The sequence below is a fragment of the Cricetulus griseus genome, chromosome 8, assembly GCF_003668045.3.
Source record: "Cricetulus griseus strain 17A/GY chromosome 8, alternate assembly CriGri-PICRH-1.0, whole genome shotgun sequence".
Classification (NCBI taxonomy): Eukaryota; Metazoa; Chordata; class Mammalia; order Rodentia; family Cricetidae; genus Cricetulus; species Cricetulus griseus.
The window spans coordinates 46,092,646-46,118,211 of record NC_048601.1 but is presented as its reverse complement, the minus strand read 5'-3'; the positions used below and the strand labels follow the sequence as shown (position 1 = coordinate 46,118,211).

The window sequence follows — 25,566 nt, the reverse complement described above, 5'->3', positions numbered from 1 at the left end:
ATTTGACCTTCAAAGTGAAGCAATACTTAAACAGCTGAGAAGGCGTGAGATGTATGGAGGAACTGCTCCTCAATGCAAGTAGACACTGGACTTGGTCTGGAAGGTTTGGGAGCCATATTAGTGTTGTGACTATGTCTTGGCCATTTACCCAGTGCATCTAACTTCTAGATACCTGATGTCATGGAACCTTATATTAACTTATAAGATGGGACCAGTAGACCTTGTCTTCTTGAGATTGGTATGTGTTTTAAAATAGAGGCAAAAAGATGTGTATATGCTTAGCATAGACATTTGGTAATTGATAGCAGATCTTTCATTTGTGGTAGAATTGCACTGTAGCCTTGTCTCCTCCTAACAATAACTCAGCTCCTGTAGGCTCAGAAGCAAACTAGACAAGATTGAGGTGCCTCAACTTGGCAGATGTTCCAGCCTCATTATGCAGATGAGCTTTTCGATATGATTAGACGGAACACTTGATTAAAGTGGGATTCTAAGTGTTGGTTTTGCCTGTTATTGGAGATTTCCTCTTCCCGAGTGCTGCTATTTATAGAGTTTCTTTAAGTGTTCATATGTTTAATTCCCTTTGAGTTCTGCAGTGCAGTTTGCACGAGCTGATGTTTAGATCTGCTCCAGTTGTGCAAGAAGTGGAAAATACCCTTTTTTTAGAACAGGTCACATGTGCTTGCTGTCAGGAATAGGACCTCAGTGTAGAAAAATGTATCTCAGGACAAATCAAAGTTACTAAATTTCTCTCTCCAACTGCTTTGTTTCAGAACTGTCAGTATTAGGATAAATAACAGAAAAAAATATCCTGGGTTACTACTATTTTTTTGGTCATCTGTCAAGGACAGCAAGAAAGAGTTGTTTGTTTTTGCATGTGTGCTTGTGTGAGTAGCAAGTATAAAATGTGCTGTACTGTTAGGTTTGTCTTGTCGAAGTAAATCATAAAGATATGTTTAAGCACTCTCCAAGTGTGGATTATTTGGAGGAAATGATCAAGAAGGCAGGTCAGAGACAGTAACACTGGCCACTGCAAACTTTTGGTATTAGCATGACAACTTTACAGTTTATCTAGAGGGTTTTCTGTGTCTAAATACTGTGGGACTGGAGGAATGAAGTTACACCAGGACACGAAGTCTGTACCTCTGTTGAGACTGGAGAGTTGGGCTCTCCATTGGAAATTCCCCTCCCTGTTTCTGATACCAGCATTTCCCGAGGCCTACTTTGACTTATTAGTAAACTCATTTCTCCAAGTTGCATCTTAAATATGGGTTCCTTGTTTCTTTGCTCCAGTGTTTAATCCTGTGTTGGGCCAATCATGTTGTGGAGGATGAAGGGATGATCCCTTGCAGTGTTTACATTTGGCCCTTGTCTTGAGATTCCAGTGATGAGCCTCTTGTCTTTCACCATCACTTCCTGGTACTTCTCAAGTGCTGGGTGCTGTGGTGCAGGTACACTTTCTATCCCAGCTGGAAGCTGAGTCAGGGTGGGATGAACAGCAGAGCTCTGGCGGATGGGAATAAGGGTAATTGGTGCGAAAAAGTCATAGGGCTGAATGTCATACCTCAGTTTTATGAGGGCTGTCTTTTAGCTCCCCAATCCCTGCCCTGCCTCAGTCACTCAGTCATGTTGAGCAGAAGAAACATAGCTATGAGGTCAGAAGGACCTGAACATATTTTTCTTCTTAAACACCACCCCCCCCATTTTTTCCCTCCTTACAATAAGTATTTCTACTGTATCTGGCTCTTGCTGGCTTCAGGGAATGAAATGTAAATTACATAGCCAGAGATTTTTACTAGCACTGTGCTTCCATCTTGGCAGTAGGGACCGCTAAGTTAATAATGAACCAAAGAAATGAACAAGGCGATTTTTGGTAACTGCAGTGGGGTGTGACTGAGAGAGAAGCAGGCTGTCTGAAGTCGGAAGGCCAGGGAGGGTTTGGTGAAATAAGTGCTTGTGAAGTAAGACCTGACATGCTGAAGAATGCCTGATGTAACGGTACACACATTTGGTGCTACCACCCACCAGCTGTGTGACTTTAAACAAGTCACCCAACCTCTCCGAACTTGAGATTCCCTCTTGAGTAAAACAACTACTTTGCCAAATCTCTACAAAAATGAAGGTGTAATGTGCATCAGTTTGGTGCTAAGACTTTTTGTTTGGTTTTTTGAGACAGGGTTTCTCTGTGGCTTTTGGAGGCTGTCCTGGAACTAGCTCTTGTAGACCAGGCTGGTCTTGAACTCACAGAGATGTGCCTGTCTCTGCCTCCCAAGTGCTGGGATTAAAGGCGTGTACCACCACTGCCCGGCTGTGCTAAGACTTATTGAAGGTAAGATGTGAAAACTGGAGAATGAGTAGACATAAATCTTTGTTCTGAGTATTTATAGCTTGGTTTTTAGTTTTTTCTTAGTAGTGGATGAATCAAGTTTCACACTTGTCTTTGTAAAATTAACTCTGAGCTAAGAGTGGAGGTGGGTCTTGCCATTTATTTATTTATTTATTTATTTATTTATCTATTTATTTATTATTTATCTATTATTATTTTATTATTATCTTTATTTCCTTCATAATTATCTGTCTCCAAGTTGTTGTCCCCGCTGTGTCTTTACAGATGTCACATCTGACCCTGCTTGGCTTAGGACTGGGCCTTGGGTTGGACTTGGGGTTACTCTTTTGGGTGTACAGATCAGGTATGAGTAAATGAAGATTCAACAGCAGATTTCACAAGATGTGCCCATCCTCCTGACTCCCAGCCCTGGGTCTCAGCCGTGGATCATGCCTCTTGATGTGAAGTGTTAGTCTTGGTGCAGAAGTGAAAAGAAGAAGCTGACTTCCCACGCTCCGCCCAGCTCTCGACAGCCTTGACTTCCACAGATTGTAGCTCTTAAAGCGACCTCTTTGGAAATAGTTTTTTTTTTTTTTTTTTCAAAAGTCATTTGGATTTCGTTAGCTGTATTCTTTATTCACATACGTGACTTTCAGAAGGAAATATTAGTGAGAAAGCCAGTATTTTTCATCTAAATCAGTGAGTTTGGGTCTAGGGGCAGGCCCTGATAGAGACCAGTTTTTCTCTAAGACACTGAGGCTCATTGAGCAACTTCAGGAAGGCGCGTGTGGCCTTTGTTTTCCCTACTCTGCCCCTTCCCCAAAGTGAGTCACTTGCTGAATCATTCACACACATTCCCTCACTTTCCATCTGACCAAGGACATCATTGGGAAAGTGGTTTCCTGCCCAATAGACTATTCACAGCTTATATTTGCAGACTATGTATTTTCATTGTATAGAGTTTGGCTTGTCTAGAAGATATTGTGAGGCAGGAAAGATTTATTTAGCATAATGGCTGGGGTTATATCCGAATTTACAAAATGACAGTCTGGTGAGGGCGCTGTGTTTACTTTGGTCCCTTTTTACATGGAAATCACAATCATGGCTTTCTTGTTTAGCTCAGGCACCAGAATCATACAGGTTAATTCTGCTAGAAGACCTACGTGACACATGACCCCCGTTGTTCTTTTGGTGTGAACAAGGTCTCTCTGAACTAGCCGAGAGATAGCACTCTACAGTTAAGTTGGTGAGGCCACACATGGGTATGTCCCTTGTGGTCAAATCTCAGCTACCCTTCCATCAAAAGGCCTGAGTGCATTTTATCTTTCAGTTTTCTGCAGCAGTGAAGTGAGTTACCCCAGTGTCAGCTCTCCTCAGTTGTATTTTTGAGCCCACAGAGTGGTACAGTACAAATTTAGTACATTGGTCAGTAGAACCCTTTGGAACCAATTCATCATGCTTTTGGCTGAGAATAAACATTACGATAGTATGACCAGTTAGAGTTCTTTATTTGCAAAGCAACAGGGTAACTTCAGCTGTGCATTCTTGAAAAGTCTATTTATTTTTAAAGCAAGCATTTACAATAGCCTAGGTGAAGCAAGCCCAACAAATATGAGCAGCTGGCACAATTCCTTGTGACAAGTCAAATGCAATCCTGTCCGTTTGCTGCAAGGAAACACACGTGGAGAGTAATTTGAGAGGTTAGCCACTGACTGAAGTGTCCTGGACAATCAGACTGCAGACTTTTTGGAACCACACCTTGCATCATTCATCATAGCCTGGTAATTTCCTCCTGTCATTCCACTAATAATATTTTATCTAGGTAAATGCTAGGTGAGTAAATGGTGAATGATGGGAGCTTGGAATGCAGTTCCAGTGATGCAGATTGCAGAGGGAAGCGTTACTTACAGCTGTTGAGTTAGAAGTGAATGAGAGGGCTGATTGGACTTGCTTGGTCATCACAGCAAAGTCACTGAAATGTACAATTTAATGGAAGCCAAGTGACAACGACAATTGGTTGAGTTATTTCTTTTTGGGGGTGGTGTTCAGTGTTACTCTGTGGTTCTACGGTGACTCTGGATAGTCTTTTCCTTGTAACCCCCTTTTGTCTCACTTGATCTCACACACCTGACAGCATCCTAGTTCGTTTTCACTGGTAGTCAGCATCCCTTCCTTTACACATTTCTCCTACTAGATAGTTTCATTTCACTTATGAACAATCTCTTTCCCAAGTTCAGTCCCTTTCACATGCTCAGTCCCTGTAGCTGAGTTTTATGGTAGACAGCTGGTCCCTGTCCTTGTCACAGGAGTCAGTTTTAGGGATGTGCTGACTAGTGAACCCTAAGTGGATCCCAAGATTTCCTTGGGTACTGCCATATCACTCATGTAGCTCCACTAAAGAACTTTCTAGAGAGAATTACCCTCCTCCCTTAAACAAACAAACAAACAGGTGATATTTTTTATCAGTGATGATTATTTATCTCTGACATGCAAATACAAGCAATACTCCATGATATTTACTAAAAGCATTCTGTGTCAGAATTCTTCATTGTAAAACATCAATCTAAGAATAATTTAACAAAGAGACATGGAATTTATGGAATTGTATCTGAACAGTGGTTTTTAGTAAGTGTGCTCCATTCAGGTATACTACACCTAGAGGGCTCCTGGGATGGTTCACCTCCCTTTCTGATCTAGTAGCTCAAGATAGGGTCTGAGAAGTCATATTTCTAGCAAGTTTGTAACTGTACTGTGGTAAGGGGCTGGAGGCAGATGTCAAGCTTTGAAAACCATTGCCATGAAGAGGTGGTAAATGGTGGTTTTGCTCAATGAGCTTGAAATTGCAAAGACGTTGGATATAAATAATGTATAATGACAAGGTTGGTCTCTGTCAGAGGACAGAATATTCAAATTAATCATGTTTAATTAGAAAAGGAAATTGATGGTTAAATAGCATAAAAGTCCAGGGATATGGATGGTAGGTTTATTCAAGAGTTTGACTTTTGAGTGGCTTGCAGTTCACCTATCTTTACCCTGCTAAGGGCTGGTTCAGATCTCTAAATGGGGGTAGTTTCTTCCCGACTCTGCGAGGGTGGAACTGGAAGCAGACTGAAGAAGTCACTTGACTGAGCGATTGGGTTGAGAAACAGGGTGATGGTGGTTTGGGGCACGTCCACATGACCGAATTGTTTTCCACAAAACTTCTGCTGAATAAAACTTGAAATACGACTGTCGGTCTGTTTTCCCATCTCTAATGAATTCCAGACAGTTTGTAGAGTGTGGGAGCTTCCAAAACAGAGGGGCGGAATGACTGGGCCAAGCCAGTGTTCGTCCTGTCACACACAAGGCTGCCCTGACATAGCAGACTCTTCCTTTTTGTTCTAAACCTCACCACACTGCTCATTCCTATGATTGGGAGGTGGGGGCGAGGGTAGGGTGGAGGGCTGTGAGAAGGAAGGTCAGGGCCAGACAAGACAAATTAAGTCCATAAGACAGTTCCAGACTCTGGATTTACCAGAAATGCAACCTGCCTGTGTTTAATCCACTTAGAACCAAATGTTTTGAATTTTGTGTTTTTGCTGTTGTTGCCCAGTGAACTTCTCCAGAGAAAGAACCCTCATCTGTTCTGATTGTAAACCAGTTAAGCGTTTTCACCACCACTTCAGGAAGTCTAAATTTAGGAGAAGATGGACTTGAACTGAAATTCCACTTTTGCCACCCTTTAGCTGAGTACCCTGAGCACGTTTATCCCTGGGGCCCTAGTTTCAGTGCAGGACTGCAAGGAGTGTAATGAATGAGTAACAGCACAGTATGAAGTTATAGGGTAATTATGTGAACTGACAGAGATTTGTAGGGGCTGGGGACATAGCTCAGTCAGTAAATGCTTGCTATACAAGCATGAGGACCTGTGTTCGGTCCCCAGAACCCATGTAAAAACGTAGACTGTGGTGGCATGCATTTGTAACCAGGGCTTGGGAGATGGAAATAGGTGGATCTAGGGGCTAGTTTGCTGGAGAGCTCAGCCTACTTAGTAAGCTCTAGGCCAATGAAAATAAAAACAGTCTCCCGCCCCATACATATACAGAATAAGTGGATAGCATCCGAGGAACCATGGCTAAAATTGACCTCTGACTTCCATGTGCACTTGTACATATGTGCATACATACCCTGCCCCCACATATATGTATCTGTACACATATGGACTTTCCTACATACACATTGAGAAATATGGAGAAATATGTGAGTATAGTCATATGTCAAAATCCTGGCTGTTAGTCTCTTCCTGTTAACCTTCATACATGTCTCAATTAGGTTTTTGTCATGAAATGAACTTAGTTTTGATACCATAGTAAGTAGGGAATGACTCAAGGGTAGGCAGAGCGAGAGGTAGGTCCATATAAAAGGCCTGAAATAATCACCAAGTTGGGTAATCAGTATGGGGATATTTGAGAGTTGATCCAGGTCAAATAGTGGGGAATGGTGGGATGCCTCAGAGGGAGATGGTTTAAGGCTGGCACGAGCTGTTTACATGCAAGGCGTTACCCTTTGTGGCCAGCACAGTCTTTGTCTTTATCAACATGTTTCCTTTCATCATAATTATAGAGCATGGCTGGGTGGAGAACGCATAAGAAGAGGCACTAATTGGAGTTGTGAAATATCACAGCAGCTCAGTGCCACTGCTGTCTCCGTACAGGCTCCTGTGATTGCTAACTGTCCTGATCCTGTCTTGTCCATGGTGACTTCCTGCTTTCTGGTCACACATGTTATACTTTTATCTGTTTATGTAGTCATATTCATCCAATATCAGGCAGAAGACCTCATATGCCCAAACTTGAAGCTCTTTCTATCTTCCTATGTACCTTAGGAGTTTAGAAACAGAGTTTGAAATGTTCTCCTCCTACACCAGTGCGATTACATTTCTTGGCCATTGCAACTTTTTTTCTCCTGAAAGTGGTGGTTAACTTAGTGTTTAGAAAATAGAAAAGAGGTAACCTGAAAAGTAACTATCTCTCTTGGGGAAACAGTTTTCATTACACACTAGGGATATGTAAAGGCCTCCGTCAGTTGGTGGGGTCAGCCATGTTCCTGGGTACCAGCACTCTCACTCCTTTAATTTTGTGAAATAATGAGAGGGTAGCTAGAAAAAGGTTCCAACAGATCCAGACATGGTGGTGCACACCTGTGATCCAAGAACCCAGGAAACATCTTCAATTTTAGGCTACATGGGCAACATAACAAGACCCTGTCTCAGAAAACCAAACCAGATCAAGCCAAAACAGAACAAAAGACTTCATTGTATGTCAGCTGTGATGCCAGGTTGTTAGTTACTCACTCTGTGCTGTTTATTGGCCATCCTTGCTCACTATGGCAATTTGTGCTATCTGTGCCACTACTGGTGTCTTTGCAATGAAAGTTTATGGTCTTGCATGAAAATGGAAGAAATGGAAATTCATAGAAATATTCATCTGAAGGAGCTGTTCATTTCTCATTGCTCTGACACCGCAAGTGCCCCAGTCACAATTGGATTTTCTGTGGTTTAAACACTCTGACTATATGGTCGAATTCAAATGTGTATGTGTACAGCAAAATTTTGAGTCCAGACTAGTCCTGAATGATGAATTGAAGAGTCACACCTCTTCCCTCAAGTATTTACTATTATGTATGTAGGAATGGGAACAGATTCACCAACCAGTTAATTACACACACACACACACACACACACACACACACACCAGAATCTGGCTGTGCAGACACAGTGTATTTTTCAGGGTAGTTGCAGCCTTGCTGTTCCGAGGGAAACAGCTTCTATCTTGAGGGTTACAAGGAAATAAGCAATGTGAAAATTTTCTGATTTCCATGTTTTTGAAGCAAATACATTGAGCAAGATTCAGGTTCTTTGGGATCAGAGAGGATGGAGCCTGAGACTGAGGAGGGCTGCTTAGACCTGTCATGCCTAATGGGTATCTGAATCCTGAAGTCAGTGAGAGTAATGGATGAATCCATGGAGAGTTAGGGACATAGCTTGAGGGTAAGAGCCAGATAGCTGTGATGGGAAAGTTGTCAGAGCAGACATATTTATTTATTTATTTATTTATTTATTTATTTATTTAGCATGCAGCTGGGTGGATGTTAAGAGATCTGCCTCTTGCTCTGATTTTTCTGAGTCTTGGCTAGGGAGTTATTTGTAGCATCCTCAGTGTATTTATTTTTCTCTTACAGGTGAGGGTATATCTCACAGGTATTGAACCTGGCGTGGAGTCAGGAAATAATGATGAGCAGAAGAGTCAAACTGAATGAATGTTGTTGCTGCCCTTGGTCAGTGGAAGGGTGGCTAGCTGGGTAATGACTTGATCGAGGGTCAGAGGAGGCTTTTCTAGAAGAGATGAGGCTGATTCTACTCTAAAATAAATACACCTTAAATAGGATTCACTGAGGGTGTCCTTTCACTGCCATAGTTCTTGAGAGTCTCATTTAAATAGCAACCAAGCTCCTTGTAGTCATAGATAGACTGATGGTAACACTTCTTTTATTGTCAGCGAGGTCCCAGGAGAACAGAGAATTTGATAGTTTGTTGGACATGTCAAGTGCCCAGGACACTGAGTGACCACCAGTTTTTTTTTTTTTTGATTAAATAATAACCAAAATGTACCAGGTACATAGATTGGTTGCAGTGCTTAGCACAACACTGGGGTGTATCCCCAGCACCAGCTAAAGCCAGCTTTGTGGCACACACCTTTAATCTCAATTCTCTCAAGGTGGAGGCTGGAGGATCAGAAGGTCCAGAAGATCCAGGTCATCCTCAGTGTAGCCTCGGATATCCAAGAATCCATTTCAAAAACTAAAAATACAAGAAAACCCCAAGTTAGAATTGGATAAAGGTTTTTATGTTTTTTTGTTTTTTCCCAGGATTCAAAGAGCTCTTCTGGGAAATGGTTTCAGACTTTACCTTTGTTAGGTTTTTCTGAGCCTAAGTTTTCTCTCTTGTATAATAAGATTATTGATAGAATTTCCCTCTTGGGACAGCAGCAATGGCATGTAAAGTGCCCAGTATCCACAACCCTCAGTACAGTAAATGGGTAGACAGGGGATTGCTGTTCTTGTTGCTAAAAGGCACAATAAAGTACAGCCAGCACACCTTAGTTTTGGTGGTTATGTTCTATAAAACCACCAAAACTGTCAAACTTGCAAATATTGAGTTTTTACTGGGGCAATTCCCAGAGCCCCTGGTCCCAACACTTTTTGTTAACCAATCATTGCATAACTGTCTTAAGTGCATTTTTTTTTTTTTGTTTAAGACACTGTATTTTATGGCTATTATTGACTAGTTAACATTGAGCTGACCAGTGACATTGAATCTCATGTCTGAATCTCATGTCTCATGTCTCCCCACCTGACAACCTCCTTAAACATGTAGCAGCATGAGAGGCAGTGGCCCAGCCTCAGGAACTGTTTAAGTAGTGGGGTCAGCAACACAAAATACAAACACGCACTGACAGACTGTGGAGGGATGCTTGTCTACAGTGGATGATGAGTTCGGAAGTAGGATGGCAGGTCCTAACCTTACTTGACCTCAGTTGGGAGTGTGTGCATTGTCTACTTGGATGTCTTGCTATTCTATACATGCCCACCATTAATTACAAGAAAGCCACACATGTTGATATTTGGCATTCCAGATTTTACTTACCAACTGAATTTGAAAATGGGGAACCCATAAATAATGAAAACTGACTTTGCTGAAAATGGTCTTCTTGCAGCTATACTCCTACAGTTTAGATGTGGTGGGTTGCACATGAGTCATGCTAATGAAAGAACTCGGCCTTCCATTTTTCCTGACCCATCACTGCTAAATTGTTGATATTCTCTGGGCTTCACTGTTCAGGTATAGTGCTTTTGACTGTGGTATAGTTCATTTTGTTCATTATTTAGGAAGATGGGACATGAGAGTCAAGTCCTTGGTGGGGCGGAGTTGGAGACAGATAAACTATGAGGTCTCTACTGAAGAATCCAGTAGAAGCAGATGGAATAGAAATGCTGGTGCAGATAGTTCTGAAGTGCCCAGGTCTGGCTCACTCAGGGCCTGGAGCTTGCAGGTGGTGATTTTGATTAACTCCTGTAACAGGAAACCAGCATATTAAGGTTATCAGCAGTAATTTTTGAAAACATTAGCTGAGTATCGGTTATTAGTGCTTGGGATTTTTTAGAAGGAAGGAGAGAGGAACTAGTTTCAGACACACAATTTATTAAAACAAGAAAACACAAAAAGCCACCAGTAGTAACATCTAGCATTTTTACAACTCTTATTATGGCCTGTATCTTACTTAAGTTGTAGTTTGGCTTGCCTTTCTTGTGTGTTTGAGTACTATAGTCCTATAAAAAGTGTGTGTGTGTGTGTGTGTGTGTGTGTGTGTGTGTGTGTGTGTGTATGCTTGTGTACATGTCACTTTTGTCCTGGGATGAGGACGACTACCTTTGTTATTTTCTCCTACACTTTTCTGTGTTAGAAATTGAACTACCAAGAATGAATAACTTATACCTTTGTGAATTTTGAAAACATCAAATGATATGCTACCCAACAAGTATGGTGTGAGATGTTAAAATTTTTTTTTGTTTGTTTTTTAGAGACAGGGTTTCTCTGTATTGTTTTGGAGCCTGTCCTGGAATTTTCTTGGTAGACCAGGCTGGCCTTGAATTCACAGAGATCAGCCTGCCTCTGCCTCCCGAGTGCTGGGATTAAAGGTGTGCACTGGCCAATCTCCTGTGAGAATTTATAATGTAATTCTCACATTAGATTGGTGGGCGTCCATTTTATAGTTGAAGAAATGGAGACTTGCCTATCTTCTTGCCCTTGGAGATGCTAGGCCACTCAAATGAAGATGACATCAAGATTTAAACTTAGGACTGTCCAATTTGGGTGCTCACTTTTCTCCACCACTTTATGGTGGGTGCTGGCTGTGTTGTGGTTCAGAGGGAGTGGCAGGTGGTGAGCAAGGGTGACAACTCATTGCTTTTGGAATGGAAAGAGGACTAGGTTTCTGATGAAGTAAAGACCAAATGACTCAGGGTGTGGCTGAACATTTGAATCCAAGATAAATAGATCTGTGTATGAAAGGTGCTCGAAGCATGCCTGGATAGAAAGCTCTTTGTCTTCCAAGTTACTTCTGAAGGAGGAAGGGGAGATAGGTTGTGATAGCTCCCACAGAAGATAAGATGTTGGCCCCTTAATCATTCTCAAGGGTATGGTGGGTAAGTTGTACATTTCCCTGGTTATTAAAGCTGTTCCTTGAATGTTGCTTCCTGATAGCTTCAAACAGACTTCATATTCACATACCCAGCATCGTGTTCCTCCACTGAACATGTACTTCCTAATGTCTTGATGTTTTTCACTAATTTCTCTTACCCACTGCCCCCCCCCCAAAAAAAAACCTTGCTAATTGCTTTTCTTGTGTGCCTTCATAAAGTTGTAGCCAGTCTGTTCCCTTTTGGACTGTTTATCTTTGACATGCCAGAGTTCTTGAAACATCATAATGTTGTGTAATGAGCATAACTTCTGCCTTGACATGTGGGTGTTAAGAGCGTTAGTCATTGTAAAGTATTGAGTTAAATATTTTCAATAAAAGGTTGTAATGATCTAACAGAGAGGAAAGAAGCCATAAACCTCCCAGTTGATGGCTTTAATGGTGAGCCATGTACTTAGTGGGTTTCCCAAGCAAGTTTGGATCCATAGCATAGAAGTGCAAACCTTCTTACTATGCATAGCAAGAGAGGAGAGAGCTGGACAGTTCAAAGGGACTTCATTGTCACACATGAAGAAAAGCACCAACTGTTCAGGTTCTGAGAGCTCTTGCTCCCCCAGTCTTTATCTGTCACATATCTTTAACTCCCACAGGAAATGTTAAAGTCTTCTGGGAGACGTTATCAATAGGGACTCCTGGGCTGAGTCTTAAGCCTCATTAAAGGCCCTTAGGTTTGTAACAATGACCAGTCAGTGTTGGAGAGCCACCAGGAGTTCTCCATAGTGCTGTGGAGAGCCAGCCTCTTTGTGAGTGAATGAAAAACGCCTGCACCTACCAAGCTGGCTTTATGAAGAGTTTTGGGCAGCATTACTCATTATGAAACTATGTTCCTGTTGCCCTGGTTTATCTCCACAGACATCAGTCCATGGCAGAAGGTTGACTACTTGTCTCTCCGTGTCTCTGGGCATCTGAAGATGGTTGAGGTACATTGCTTTGGTCCTTTGTGGGGAGTGCATTGTGGGCATTGGCCTTCTGGAAATCTTGTCTAGATAGTGTTTTGGTAATTGGTTTGTTACAGTGATGGGCTGTCTTGTTCTTCGGGTTGGAGGTTGACCTGAGATCGTGGGCTACTCCTCTTTTTCCTTGCCAGAGATCTTCAGTTGTTGTTGTTGAGGTTGTCAAACAACCTCAAAGCTATGTACCTTTTCCTTCCTAGAGAGTTTGCAAACAAGGGGATTGTTTTCTTGTCTGAGCAGTGTCTGTGGCTGCTGCTAAGATATCCCGGCACTTGATATATTCAAAGGAGGTTTGAGTCTAAGCATATCTGTTTCTTGAAATAATTTTCTCTTGTAGTATGGTGTCTTGTATATATTGATCATGATTTTCATGTTCTAATAGGCAACTGATGACATTTCTGGTACTGGAGGTTTTGTGGAGGGGTGATCTGTTTTCATTGTTTATGTTTGTGTCTTTTCCTTACAAGCATTATTGAGCTCTTGTCCCCCTGGATAAGACATTGCATTTATTTGTCTTCACCGTTCCCTGAATCTATAGATAAGGACACACTTTTGAATGGGAGCCCAGGAACCTGTTGATGTAAAGTGTCTTCTTACCTTTTATGATTATCATCGTTAGCACCTCCCTCCTTCCTGGCTGGGTTCCCTGTCATTTTAAGCAGGCAGCAATTACAGGTTTGCTAAAGAAGCTGGCTTCTGCTGCCAAGGATCCTATTAATTATCACTGTATCTCTAATTTAGCCTTTCCAGTGTTGAGAGAAGGCACATGTAAGCCTTCTGCTGAGCGGCTGTAATGGCATCTCCATAACAATCTTTCTGAGCTGGTTGTGTGGACTCTATGTTCAGCCAGAGGGCCAGGGTGGCCCTGGTGAGTGTTTTCATCTTTCTTCTGTAGGTTGGTCAAGTTTGGTGTGCTTGGTTTTCTCCTTCTGATTCGACCTGAGTAAGAGCCAAGGGTTGGCCTTTTCCTTGGGAATTCAGACCTATTTCCAGTCTGTTCTTGAACCAAAAAGGAGGCAGCTTGAAAACATGTAAGTGATTTTCCCACCAGCTGTTTCCTCTGTGCATGAAGAGTGAAGAAGAGATCATGGAATTGACCTTATGCCTCTCTTCCAGAAGGTAATAGTACAGATGTTAACCGGTTCGTAATAATGCAGATGTTGACCAGTGCATTCCAGTTACTGCTTCTAGTGGTGTGTGTGTGTGTGTGTGTGTGTGTGTGTGTGTGTGTGTGTGTGTGTGTGTGTAGGACTTTGTTCTTTATTTAATGTTGGTTCTTTTCTCTCATTGCTCAGAAGTGGCTGGATTGCTTTTGTTTGTGTTTAGAAACGTTGAGTTCACTTGTTTCAGTGTGCACTTTTTTAGAAGTTTCTGGGGCTCATTTGATCAGGGCTGGAGTGCTTATGCTTCCTTCCCCACTTTTTTTCATGTTATTTTTGGCACTGCTAGTGTTGGAAGCTGTGGAAGTGATTCACTGCAAAGTGAATTAATTTTCCACGTTTTCTGATGCGTTCCCCAGTTGCCCCTGTTTCTTTTCCCCCTGAGATGACTCTGCACTTACACTGCTGTCATTCTTGCTGGTTCAGAAAAAAATGCTGATGTCACTTGAATTTCTTAAATTACAGCTGGTAGGAATTAACAGAAATCGTAAAAGTATACCACTTCCTCATTTTGCTTTTTTCTGGACTAATTATTGTCCTTTCAAGTCCTGTGGGAGGTTGGGGACTTGGAAGCAAATTCTCTGTCTGAAGACAGTTTTCAAGTTTCTTCCTCTGTTTCTCCAGAGATAAGGTCGCCCTTAGGATGGAGCTCTGGTGTGACCTTTAGTAACCCCAGACTGGCTCCTCACTCAGGATCTTACAGGTTGGACTGTTGGACCCGTCCCTCTTCTGGGTGAAGAGTTTTCCACAACTTCCCTTAAGTAAGTTTCCTTATATAGAGCATTTTTACTCAATCGTCTCTTGCCAGCTCCAGACTGCTCTTGGTATGAGGTGAAAGGTTCTGACTCATTTGCTAAGTTCTTCAAAGCCTTTGCTCTTTGAGGAGTGCTCTCTTCAGACCCCCTTGTTCTCTTGTTTAGAATGTCTGCCACCCTCACACATTTGTTCTGTCTCCACTCCTGTCTCTAGTAGCTTCATGGCCAGGCCTCAGGCTCTCTGGTGGTTTGAATGATGGCTCTAAGAACCTGTTCTGGGAATTCCCCAGGCTTTCGATAGGCCTGTGTGGCTGCCACCTGGAGTGAGCATCAGGACAGCCATGCCCTCTTTGGCTCTATTGATTGAACTGAGCCCCATGGAAGCAGAAATAGAAGGGTTCAGCATTCGCACTTTCCTGTGCTGAGGTTTTTGCTTATTTCGTGTATTTAGAAAAAGCATCCATTTGCAAACTGCTGACTTATGATTTTCCCTGGAATGGAAACTATTTGGATTATTTCAATGGCTATAGCTAAGATTTGTTTGTTTATAGTATTGGTTTTGTTTTTTGGTGTCCTGTTTAGAATATGACCAGAATGTGTCTTTTTTTTTTTTTTTTTTTTTTTTTAACCTTAGAGAAACAAGTGTTCCTTGGTGCTTTGGAATTTTGCAAACCTATGTGCATTTGAAATATGATGTTTACTCCACAAAGTCAAAATAGAAACTCTAAAGTGAAAATTATAGATATGTAAATATTTCTGTCTTGGAATGATTGCTTTTTTGAAGTTTTTTTTTTTCTCTTGATTAAAACATTTTCAGATTGTAGAGTACTCCCTTTCACTGTTCATTTTCTCACTAATTGATTTCTCATTGTTTTGAGAGAAAAGATTTAACAGCAGAGTTATAGATGGAAATCATGTGTGTGTCTTGACTGTTTGATGTGAGGTGGCAATGGGAACTTTGCTGTTGACTTTCACTGAGTCGATTTAGTTTAATTTTAAGATAAAAAATATAGCTTGAGAGTATGAAATAGCATTTGATTATTTGAAGAACTGTTAAGCGTCAATTCAATATTGTTAGGATGAAGTATCTTGGTTGAACCTCTGGATATCTTTTTGCTTTGAGATCTGTATATAACTACTAACATTTCCTCTGATGGTGGTGATGTTTGAATTGAGATTTGGAATGTTTTAGGAGAAGCTATAGATTAAGCACTAAGTGAACTGCAAATTTTACTAGATTGGTGATTATGCATGCTTTATTTTATCCCCACAAGTAGCACCATGGTAGAGCTAGCAATTCCTTAGTAAATATCGAATGAATCAATGTATGAATGAATCCATTGGAAATCCTGGTTGTAGGATCAGCTGTGCAGTAACTAATTGTTGGACCCTGACTTACTGTTTATGAGGAGTCTATCTCTTCTCTTGTCCAGTGAAAGGGAAGGAATAGATAAGGGCTGACTGGGAAGGGTGCTTGCTTCTCCTTGGTGGGAATTGTGAACCTCTTTCTCAGCTGCCCAAGGTCCTTTGCAACTCCAGTAGCACAGTCTTCTGTTTCTACCACTCACTGTAGTAGGGTAGATGAAGCCATGTGCTTTCTCAGAAGCTTTCTTTCTGAGGTGTTTTACTCTGCTTCTTTGACTTTGAGGCTTTTTTTCATTGTTCGAAGTCAGCAACACCCTTTGACACTTGTTGGTCAGCAGGCATTGACCTAAACAACAGCCATGGTAGCAACATGCACCCTTGGCCTCTCCTTCAGATTGTTTTGAAATATCAGCACATGTATGTACAACTTAATCAATAGCCCAGTTAGTATTCCTCTAGTGGAGTAAGAGATGAAGAGATGATGAGACCCACAGTTTCTCCCCCTTTTCCTTTGACTTTTATACATGCACCATATGGGTATTGATACCTACTGCATTCTGGACTATCTGTGCTGGGGATAAAATGTCTGCCTATAAGACACTGGATCTATCTTTTTTTGGCAGCGGGGGCGGGGGGGACAGGGTTTTTCTGTGTAGCTTTGTAGACCAGGCTGGCCTCAAACTCACAGAGATCTGCCTGCCTCTGCCTGCCGTGTGTTGGGATTAAAGGTGTGCACCACCACAACCTGGCCAGGATCTGTCTTCTTGCAGCTCACTGTGGCATAAATATGGGGCTAAATCTGTAATTGTTGCTGTGCATCTAAAAGACAGAAAGGTAGTTCTTTTGGAGGACCATGGCCTGGGCAGAAATGTCTCCTAGCAGGAGTGAACTTGACTTTATCACTGAAAGGGCATTGCTAAAGAAATGAGAGAAAAGCGTTCCAGGTGGAAGTCCTAGAGTGTGACTGGAGCTCCAGGGAGCTTGCCTGGATCTGTGTAGGTGAGGGACAATGCTGCAGTTGCCACTTGGAGGATGATCTGGAGCACGGCTACATCTCTTGTCCTGGTTCAGAAGGTTCTAGATCAGTGGTTCTCAACCTTCCTAACACATGACCCTTTAATACAGTTTCTCCTGTTGTGATGACCCCTAACCATTGAACAATTTCATTGCTATTTCATAACTGTAACTCTGCTACTGTTAGGAAATATCTCATATGCAGGTTATCTGATATGCAACCCCTGTGCAAGGATCCTTTGACCGCCTCCCCAACCCCCAAGGGGTCAGGACCCACAGGCTGAGAACCGCTGTTCCTGGTGAAACTTCTTTGTGAAAAATGACAAAACATGTGTGCTATGCCTCCATGAAGATGAGTGATGCTTGCAAGAGGGTGAAAATATCCTCCATTACAGATTTCAAGGGCAGTGAGGACAAAAGTAAGGCTGGCATACTACCTGCTGGTGACAGTAAAGTGATTGGTCACCCATTCATCCATCGACAGTCCTTCATCACATAGTCAGGAGCCTCTTCTGAACCCAGCATCATGGATAAAGCAGACATGGTCTCAGCTCTCTGGAAGCCTCTGCTCCAAGTGGAGAACAGTCTTTGAATCCTTGATGGGCATTCTATTTGTTCATCTTGTCCACATACATTTCTTTCCTCCAGCTAATTATAGACTCATGGCATGCTCCTATGACAAGAGTTGAAAGGTGTAGTTAGATATGCAGATAAGGCCCATGTCTCGCATGGCATATGCTTGCATGCATGCACAGGACCTACAGCGAAGCATTTGGGGATTCTCATAGGCAGATCTGTTTCAGGCAAAGTTCCAGACATTTCTCCATACTTTCTAAGGAATAATCCTGGCCCTTTAGTTCACAATCCAAGAAAAGTCTTAGGTCTTGTGGACCTTAAAGGTGGCTTTGATGGCTACTTTCCTGTCTGTGTTCCTGTTGTTGCCGGTGCTTGGGATTTGCATCGAGGAGTAAGAATTGGCTTCAAGGCAGCAAGACTGACAGAGGCCAGAGAAGCGCCATACTGTAAAGAGATGTTTTGGTATAGGAATGGCATTCAATTCCTCCACCAAATAGAAATGTTCCCCTAAGGTCCTCATCCAGGCCAGCATTGTCCATAATGATGCAGAGTCAAGATTCAGCTGCCTGAGTGAGACAAATTCCTAGGAAGAAAAAGCCTCAGAGCTGATCACTACAGCTAGGGGTTGCAGGTTTGGCCAGAGAGTTTGCCTTCCCTATTTTGCATGATTGGCACAGGCAGTAGCCTGCTGCTGTAAGAGCTGTGGAGTCAGCTTATTCTAGGTCTGAAGCTCAGCTGTGTTGGAAAGCAGCTGGGTGAGTCTAGGTGGATGATTAGGGCCCTCTGTCTCTTCTCCTGTGAAATGAGGTGGTGGTTAAGCACGTAAGACCTTTCCTTCAACTTGCCTGGGTTTGTATGCCTGCTCTACTGCTGCGTGACAATGGGCAGTGTGTTCTCTTTGTGTCTTAACTAACTTATCTGTACAATGATAACGACGAAGATGATAATAATAATTGTTACCTCATAAGGATGTGTTGGGAATTACACGAGATTATATGTACAGAGGGTTTAGCACAATACCGGGCACTTAATTTTCTCTCATCATTCCTTACTCAGCCACCTTTTGTAGCCTCCTTGTATTGTGCTTTCTAGAATGTGCTATAATACTACCTTCTGACTGGCATTTTGTTCTGTCTGAAAATTAGTGTTGTGTAAAATACACTTGCTGCTATGTGCTTTTCTCAGTGTGCGGTGTGTGGCTCTTGTTATGTATCCTTGACTAGACCGGAACTCATAGACCAGGCTGGCCTTGAACTTGTGACAACTGACAATTCTCTTGCCTCAGCCTCCTGAGTATGTGGGATTATTCTATATCCCATTATGCCTGCCTTTTTTTATTTTAAACTTAAGACTTAATATTACAATTACTGGGTGAGGGATACATTTGCATTCTAAATAATGGATGCCCAATTAATTTTTAACAGATAACAATTTTTAGTTCGCATATGTGCCAAGTAATTTACAGCATGCTGAGATTAAAAAATTGCTTATTTAAATTTAAATGGACAGACAGCCTATATTTTTATTTGCTAAATCTGGAAACCTAGTATGGGAGTAAAACTTAACCCTGCACTTCCATTCGTACACATACACATATACATATTATATACACATATATAACATGCATATTCAAGAATGTATTTTTTATCATAATAATGTTTATTACGAAAGCAGGCTGGTGACTTTCATAATATATATGATACCATATATACCATATTTCATGAAATTCCAAACTATTTTGACATAGTTTTAACCTAAAAGGGACTGGTAATGATGCCCCACTGGGTAGCTGCTCATTCCAGGAAATCCTGAGGATCTCATCACCATTGAAGGAAATTATTATTCAGAGTCACCTAGCTGGGGAAGAAGATCATTCCTTAGGGTTGGTCCAGTTTTCCAAGTAGAAAAATAAACACATCCAGTGGTTAGGTTAATATCTTGGAATGATTTCATCGTATTTACACCTGAAGCTAATCTTTTGAGTAGCTTTGGCCTTGAAGCTATTAGACTAGTTGGCGACTTTCAACGAAGTTGCATCCAAGATTGAGAATCTTTGAATTCATTGTTCCCCAAGCATTACTGTGCACACCGGAGAGGTGAATGTTCCTGCCTTCAACTCCTTTCATGTTTGATGGCACGAGAGCAAGAAATGATACTAACAAAAGGCAGAATAAATAAGGTCATGGTCTATGGCAGGTCAAGCCAAGTCCCAGTGGGTTGAATGTAGGCAGTAAGTAATTGTGGAAGCCAAGTGGATTTGAAACATATTAAATTAGAGGTTCTTCCTAGTTGTGAGAACTAGACAAAAGACGAGAATAATTTCATTTGGGAAATGGAATGTTATAGACTAGTGTTAACAAATACCTGGGAGTATCCACAGTTTGAGGTGAACATGTTACTTAACTGCTACAAAAATACATAAAGCAACCCAATGTCTCTTGCATACTTCCTCTCATGTGTAGGATGGTGTAGGATACCCTGACTTGACTTGAGGTAGGCAGTGCTGGATGTATTTCATGTTGGGTTCCTAAGTATTTTTTGTGTGCCTGCTGTTTTCATATATGAGATGGCCAGAGAGTCTTGGACAATATTTAGGGACTCTTAATTGGTCACTTCATCCAACTAAAATGCATAAAGTGTGATTCCCCAGTGACCTCTGCTTTAAATTGGGCAGGAAGATGTCACGAGAGGCCTCTTGTGAGGTATCTTTGCTTTGAATGTTTGCTTAAATAACTCTGAAAGCCAGCTTACCTCATTTCCTGTTGGGATGGCAGCTGTTTATTAGACTTGGTCTAAGTCACAGTTAATAGGCTTAATGGTTTTGAATGGACACAAATAACTAACTCTCCATCTGGGTGCCATTTGTCACCAGGAAGGATTCCCCAAATGGGGCACAGCACATACAGAACTGCCTGAGATGACCTGTCACCATCTTAGACCTCACTACAGAAACCAGGAATTTAGAAAGAAAGCATTAAAATTGCAGTCAATGCTAGAGTATGTTCACCAACTCTTCTGCTACTTATGACGATGATAACTATTCCATGTGAAGTTAATGCCATTTAAAACTGGCCCATCTTTGAACTTACTGTGACCAGCCGTACTCCTCTAGCAAAAATATTTTCAAGTGTGGCAGGGTGCTCATCTTGGTTAGGAGATATGGTGTGGAGAACTAGGTTAGATAGCCTGCTCTATGCTTGAGTGGGACTGCTAGGATGGCTGGGAATGGGCATGAGAAACCTTGCCATTTTTCAAGTTACATGTTTTTGATTCGAAAGCTCTAAGCTAGAATGGAAATTAGCAAGACATTGGGGTCTCAGGTATATTGTTTTTGTCCATTAGGATTGGGGTGTGTGTGTGTGTGTGTGTGTGTGTGTGTGTGTGTGTGTGTGTGTGTGTGTGTGTGTGTGTGTGTGTGTGTGAAGCCCAGGCAGGCTATTTGTGGTGTATGTTTTGGCTATTTCAGGTATGAGTGTGGTGAGATGGAACCTGGATTCAAAATTCAAATCTTCTTCTTCTTCTTCTTCTTCTTCTTCTTCTTCTTCTTCTTCTTCTTCTTCTTCTTCTTCTTCTTCTTCTTCTTCTTCTTCTTCTTCTTGACAGGGTTACTGTGTATTGCTTTGGAGCCTGTCCTGGACCTTGCTCTGTAAACCAGGCTGGCCTCAACTCACAGAGATCCACATCCCTCTGCCTCCTGAGTGCTGGGATTAAAGGTGTGCACCACCATCCGGCCTTTATTGGCTTCTTAAGCATGAAAAAACATAACTCCTTATGTAAGTTTGAGCCTGGCTGGATATTACTGTTTTTTCCCCTTGATGGCCAGGCCAAATATTAGGTAGTTTAAATTTCTACTCATGGCTCTTACTGCTTTATTTTTGGCCATGCTTAATATCTTCCTTTATATATCCATCATTAAATTATAATTGAAGGCTCATGTTTTATATTTACAATGATGCATGGAAATTGAACTGTGCCAGCCATTCAGACTTAATGGCAAATGTTGGCTTGTGCCAGAAAGTTTTTGAAATTTGGCTCATTTTCAAGGATGTCCAGTCAAAGTGGTCCATCTCTCTTCCTTTTGGGCTGTGACTGCACAGGGAGGCTCTGCAGCCCCCCCCCCCCCCGTGTGTGTACATGGAAGAGTATTTTACTCCTGATAAAAAGTACATCAGCTTGTTAGCTTCCTTTCCCAGTGGTTTGCTTGATAAACCTTTTTGTCACTCCATTTCTTAGTTCACTGACCGTCATGCAGGTTTGCAGTGGGTGTCAGTTCAGGAGTGGCCCACATAATGATGGTAGGTGTCACACATGCCATAAGCTGTGTCCCGGGAGCTGCTGGACACTATCAGACATTTCACAGCTGTTGAATTCTCTGGATTTGGGCCATGTTTTAACTCTATCCATCAATTCATGGAACCAGCTATTGGAGAGTTATAACTGAGGTTTTCCCATGTACCTGGCATTTGCTTTGGTGTAAAGAATACAGTGGGATGCTAAATTGGTGGGCTCTTAGCATTTTACTTATTGTAAATGGAAGGCCAGTATAAACTTCTCATCAGAGGAATACCAGGGTTGATAATATAGACAGTGGTCCAGTGTGATGGGACACAGTGGTAAAAGAATTTGGGGCTTTCTTGTGTGTGTGTGTTTTGGCATGTAAAACTAAATATACATGAAGAAACAACTATTAAAGTAAGTGAAATATATATATGCTAAATGATGATAAATATTTGGGAAAAAGAGAAAGCATAGGTAGGTTTACGGTGATTTGTAACTTAAAACTGAGTGGACAAGGAAAGACTTGATGAGAAAATGGCAACTGAGGAAAGGCCTCAAGAAGACACATGAAGGCATTAAGGGAAAAGTATAGCAAACAGCAGGGGTAAGTCCATGGTCCCTGAATAGATGTGATTGATTCAGGAAGCACATCTTGACATTGCTACCTGGGAGAAGATGAGCAGAGTGAAAATGTTGGAAGTGGAGAAGATGGGTAGGAGTGGTTAGAGAAGAAATGTCATCTGACCAAAGGCAGACCCATGGGGTCTGTGATATCTTAGCATTTTACTTATTGTAAATGGAAGGCCAGTATAAACTTCTCATCAGAGGAATACCAGGGTTGATAATATAGACAGTGGTCCAGTGTGATGGGACACAGTGGTAAAAGAATTTGGAGATCAGGGGCCAGCAAGAAGGCTCAGTGGGTAGATGTACTTGCTATCAAGCAAGTCCACCCTAGATTGATCTTCAGGACCCATGCCATGAAAGGAGAGCATCAACTCCCACAATTGTCCTATGGTGTCCCTTTGTGCTGTGGCACATGCTTGTGACCACCTTCCCCCAGCCCAACAAGAATCCAGAGATCAGCTAACCTATGGCTTTGTACCCATTAGAGGCAACTATATTCAGCATTCTGAAATTTGATTTTTTCTCTTCTTGCAACACAGTGCTCTCCGTCTTTCTTTTTTCATTCTGATTTTGTATTTTGTTTTTCTACACAGAATTTCTCTGTGTAAAAGTTCTGGCTGTCCTGGAACTTACTTTGTAGAAAAGGCTGGCCTTGAAATCACAAAGATCTCCTGCCTCTGCCTCCCAAGTGCATGGATTAAAGGTGTGGACCACCACCTTTAATTAAAACTCAAACCCACCACCATCAAAAGGAGCTTAGAGTGCCCATTTTTAATGACCTACCAGCTCCACTAGATCAGCCCATCCCAGTTTCAGGGTGCTGGATGTTCCATATACATGTCTGAGTGCATTTCTCTTTGAGCATGTAGAACTGGGTGACTAATGTGTAAATGATCTTACTGCCCCTTATTTTTGAAAATATTCCCATAACTATCTTACATTGAAAACCTTGCAAATTGTGAAGTAGGTTTATGTGTTGATGTTAAAGCTTGCTTGCTTGCAGGTGAAATTTGTGGGGAATCATGCATCTTAGCCATTGTCTGTAACCTTAGTGGTATATGGGGCACAGAAGTTAGCTTTAAAGTTTTGGGTGTTACACTGAGCTATCAATCACCTGGGACACAGTAATAAACAGGACAAAAGTTCTCGAAAGTTGAGTAGGGGGAAATGGTCTGGGTTAAGGCAGAACCCTAGCCATCTCAGGAGAGAGGGGAATAAGGGCTGGCTAGTTGGAGGCCTGTGAGAGCCTTCATCATAGTTGATGTTCAGGTACATCTTCCCACCAGTTTTCAAGAAGTTGTTTGCAATATCCATTGAGCCCCAGTGCCACATAGGGTAAAATGTGCCAGGACCTGGCAGACTCTCTTCTATAGCCCTGAGCACTTTGGCTCCTCCCCAAAATGGCATCATGCTGTTTTGCACATCAAGGGCCTATAATTAGCCTTCTCTAGAGGTAGTGTAGGGGCCATCTTTTATTACTCTAGAATATGCTTGGGGAATCTTAGCCCTCTGCCTCTCCCAGAACATTTCTCCTGCTTTCTTTATTGTTCTGGTGTCCCTTCTAGATGGTGCCCAGACCATCTGGTATCATGGATGGTCAGTTCATTAGTGCAATGTGGAAAAGTCCTTCCTTTTCCTTGCCATGTCTTCAGGCCTCAATGTGAACTGCCAGGGCCAATGGAGCTCAGTCATGTCATTCATGGCTGGATCTGACACCTTCCTCCTCTTCTGTGGATTAGTTTTTTCTTGGGAAGCCCAGAACTAAGTTTCTAGGTCAAGAGTTCTGGAACAGCTTTCTAAGGTCTACTCTTCTCCCAGACTGGCCTTTTGGCTGACTCCTCATTGATACTGAGGAGTGAGATGTGGATGAGGGGAGTGATCCTGGCTACAGGGCTGCAATTCTCAAAAGGGTGAGGCCTGGGAGCTGCCCCTCTGATAATGCTTAGGAGGCAACAAACTCTGCTTGTAAGAACTGTCACAGAGTGGGTGTGAAACTGAGGGCAGGAAAGGTGAGGGGCCTGAGGTGAGGGACTGGAGTTATTTCTCCTTTAAACTGTAGGCCTTGACATACCTTCTTGCTGCCATCTCCAACATCTGCCCACCATTCTTCCGTTTGCTTCCTGTAACACTCTCAATGTGAAAGCTTGCTTCTTCACTTCCTTTCCCCCTCATCTGACTTGGGCTACCATACCCTTCCTTTATAGAACCTGATCTTTTTACTTCTATGTTCTTCTGTGTATTTGGGGTCTGGTTTCTACCTCCCCGAGGCCAGAGCTCATAGCTGTTGTGTTCACGATTATATTTCTAGAGGTTAGACCAGACAAGGGCACAGATAGGCTTTTTAGAAATACTCTGGGTTAATTCAGTCTTTCCATGAGCAGGAGATTAGATGGTGGAAGGCAAACTTCATGTTTTCTCTTATATGCATGAAATGTCTGTGCCCATCCTAGCTTAGATAACAACTGTTACCAATTCGGGATATTATCCAAAGATATAGGAGATGTGATGTGATTTCTGTCCCTACTATGACTCAGTCTGTGGCTTTGTGGTAGTTTTATTAAGATTGTCTTGGCACAAGTCAGAATTTAGTGAATCATACAAATCAGCATTCTTTAATTGGTGTGGCCTGACATGCAAGGCTATGATTTATCAATTTATATAACTATAGTTGTGTTTCTGCTCTTTGCTTCTGTTTCCCAAACTGATCTTTAATGCAGTTGGTGCCCCCATTCCACTTAACCTAAAAGGAACGGAGAAAGTGTTGCTTGTCCTTACCATAGCAGAGTTTGTTTTAACTTGTAGATTGAAACATATAAGAGGTAGGAATAGAAAACGTAACAGGTATTTCTCCAGAAGAAAAGGCAGGATTTTTGACTGTATAAAGAATAGTAGCTGTGGACTTCATTTCTGAAGTCAAATGCCTTAATTATTGATGGAAACAAGATGGCTTTCCCCTAGCTGAGTTGGTGTGTCTGATGCATAGAGAAAATGTGCGTTGTTATACAGGGCGTTGAGGTATACTAGATCCCAGAAGATCAGCTCAAAGGGATATATGAATAGTCAGAGCATAAAGTGCACAAGCTGAACATGGAAAATATGATGTATACTGTTTCCCAGCCATTCATGCTTTGGGAAAAAAAAATTGAGGAAGCAAGGAATCAGAGTGAAACCTAGATGTGGCTGTTTTGTGTTTACTTGTGTGGCATTTGTTAGTTG

General features: G+C 42.0%; 1 protein-coding gene across 9 annotated transcripts in view; it reads left to right on the top strand.

Moving 5' to 3' along the window:
- The window catches only part of Mitf (melanocyte inducing transcription factor), a 213,205-nt gene that overhangs the window by 6,321 nt on the left and 181,318 nt on the right, over window positions 1–25,566 (top strand). The window contains exons 1-2 of one of the 9 annotated variants that reach the window (XM_027428954.2): window positions 11,392–11,569; window positions 12,475–12,542. The exons of 6 other annotated variants lie outside the window; for them this stretch is intronic. Coding sequence is in view for 2 of the 3 variants with exons in the window: in XM_027428953.2 (XP_027284754.1) it covers window positions 13,642–13,694 (53 nt within the window). In the remaining variant the exon portion in view is untranslated. Of the gene's footprint in view, window positions 1–11,391; window positions 11,570–12,474; window positions 12,543–13,511; window positions 13,695–25,566 lie in introns of those variants that run through there. 2 more of the 9 variants (XM_027428953.2, XM_035448533.1) reach the window with 2 other exon arrangements.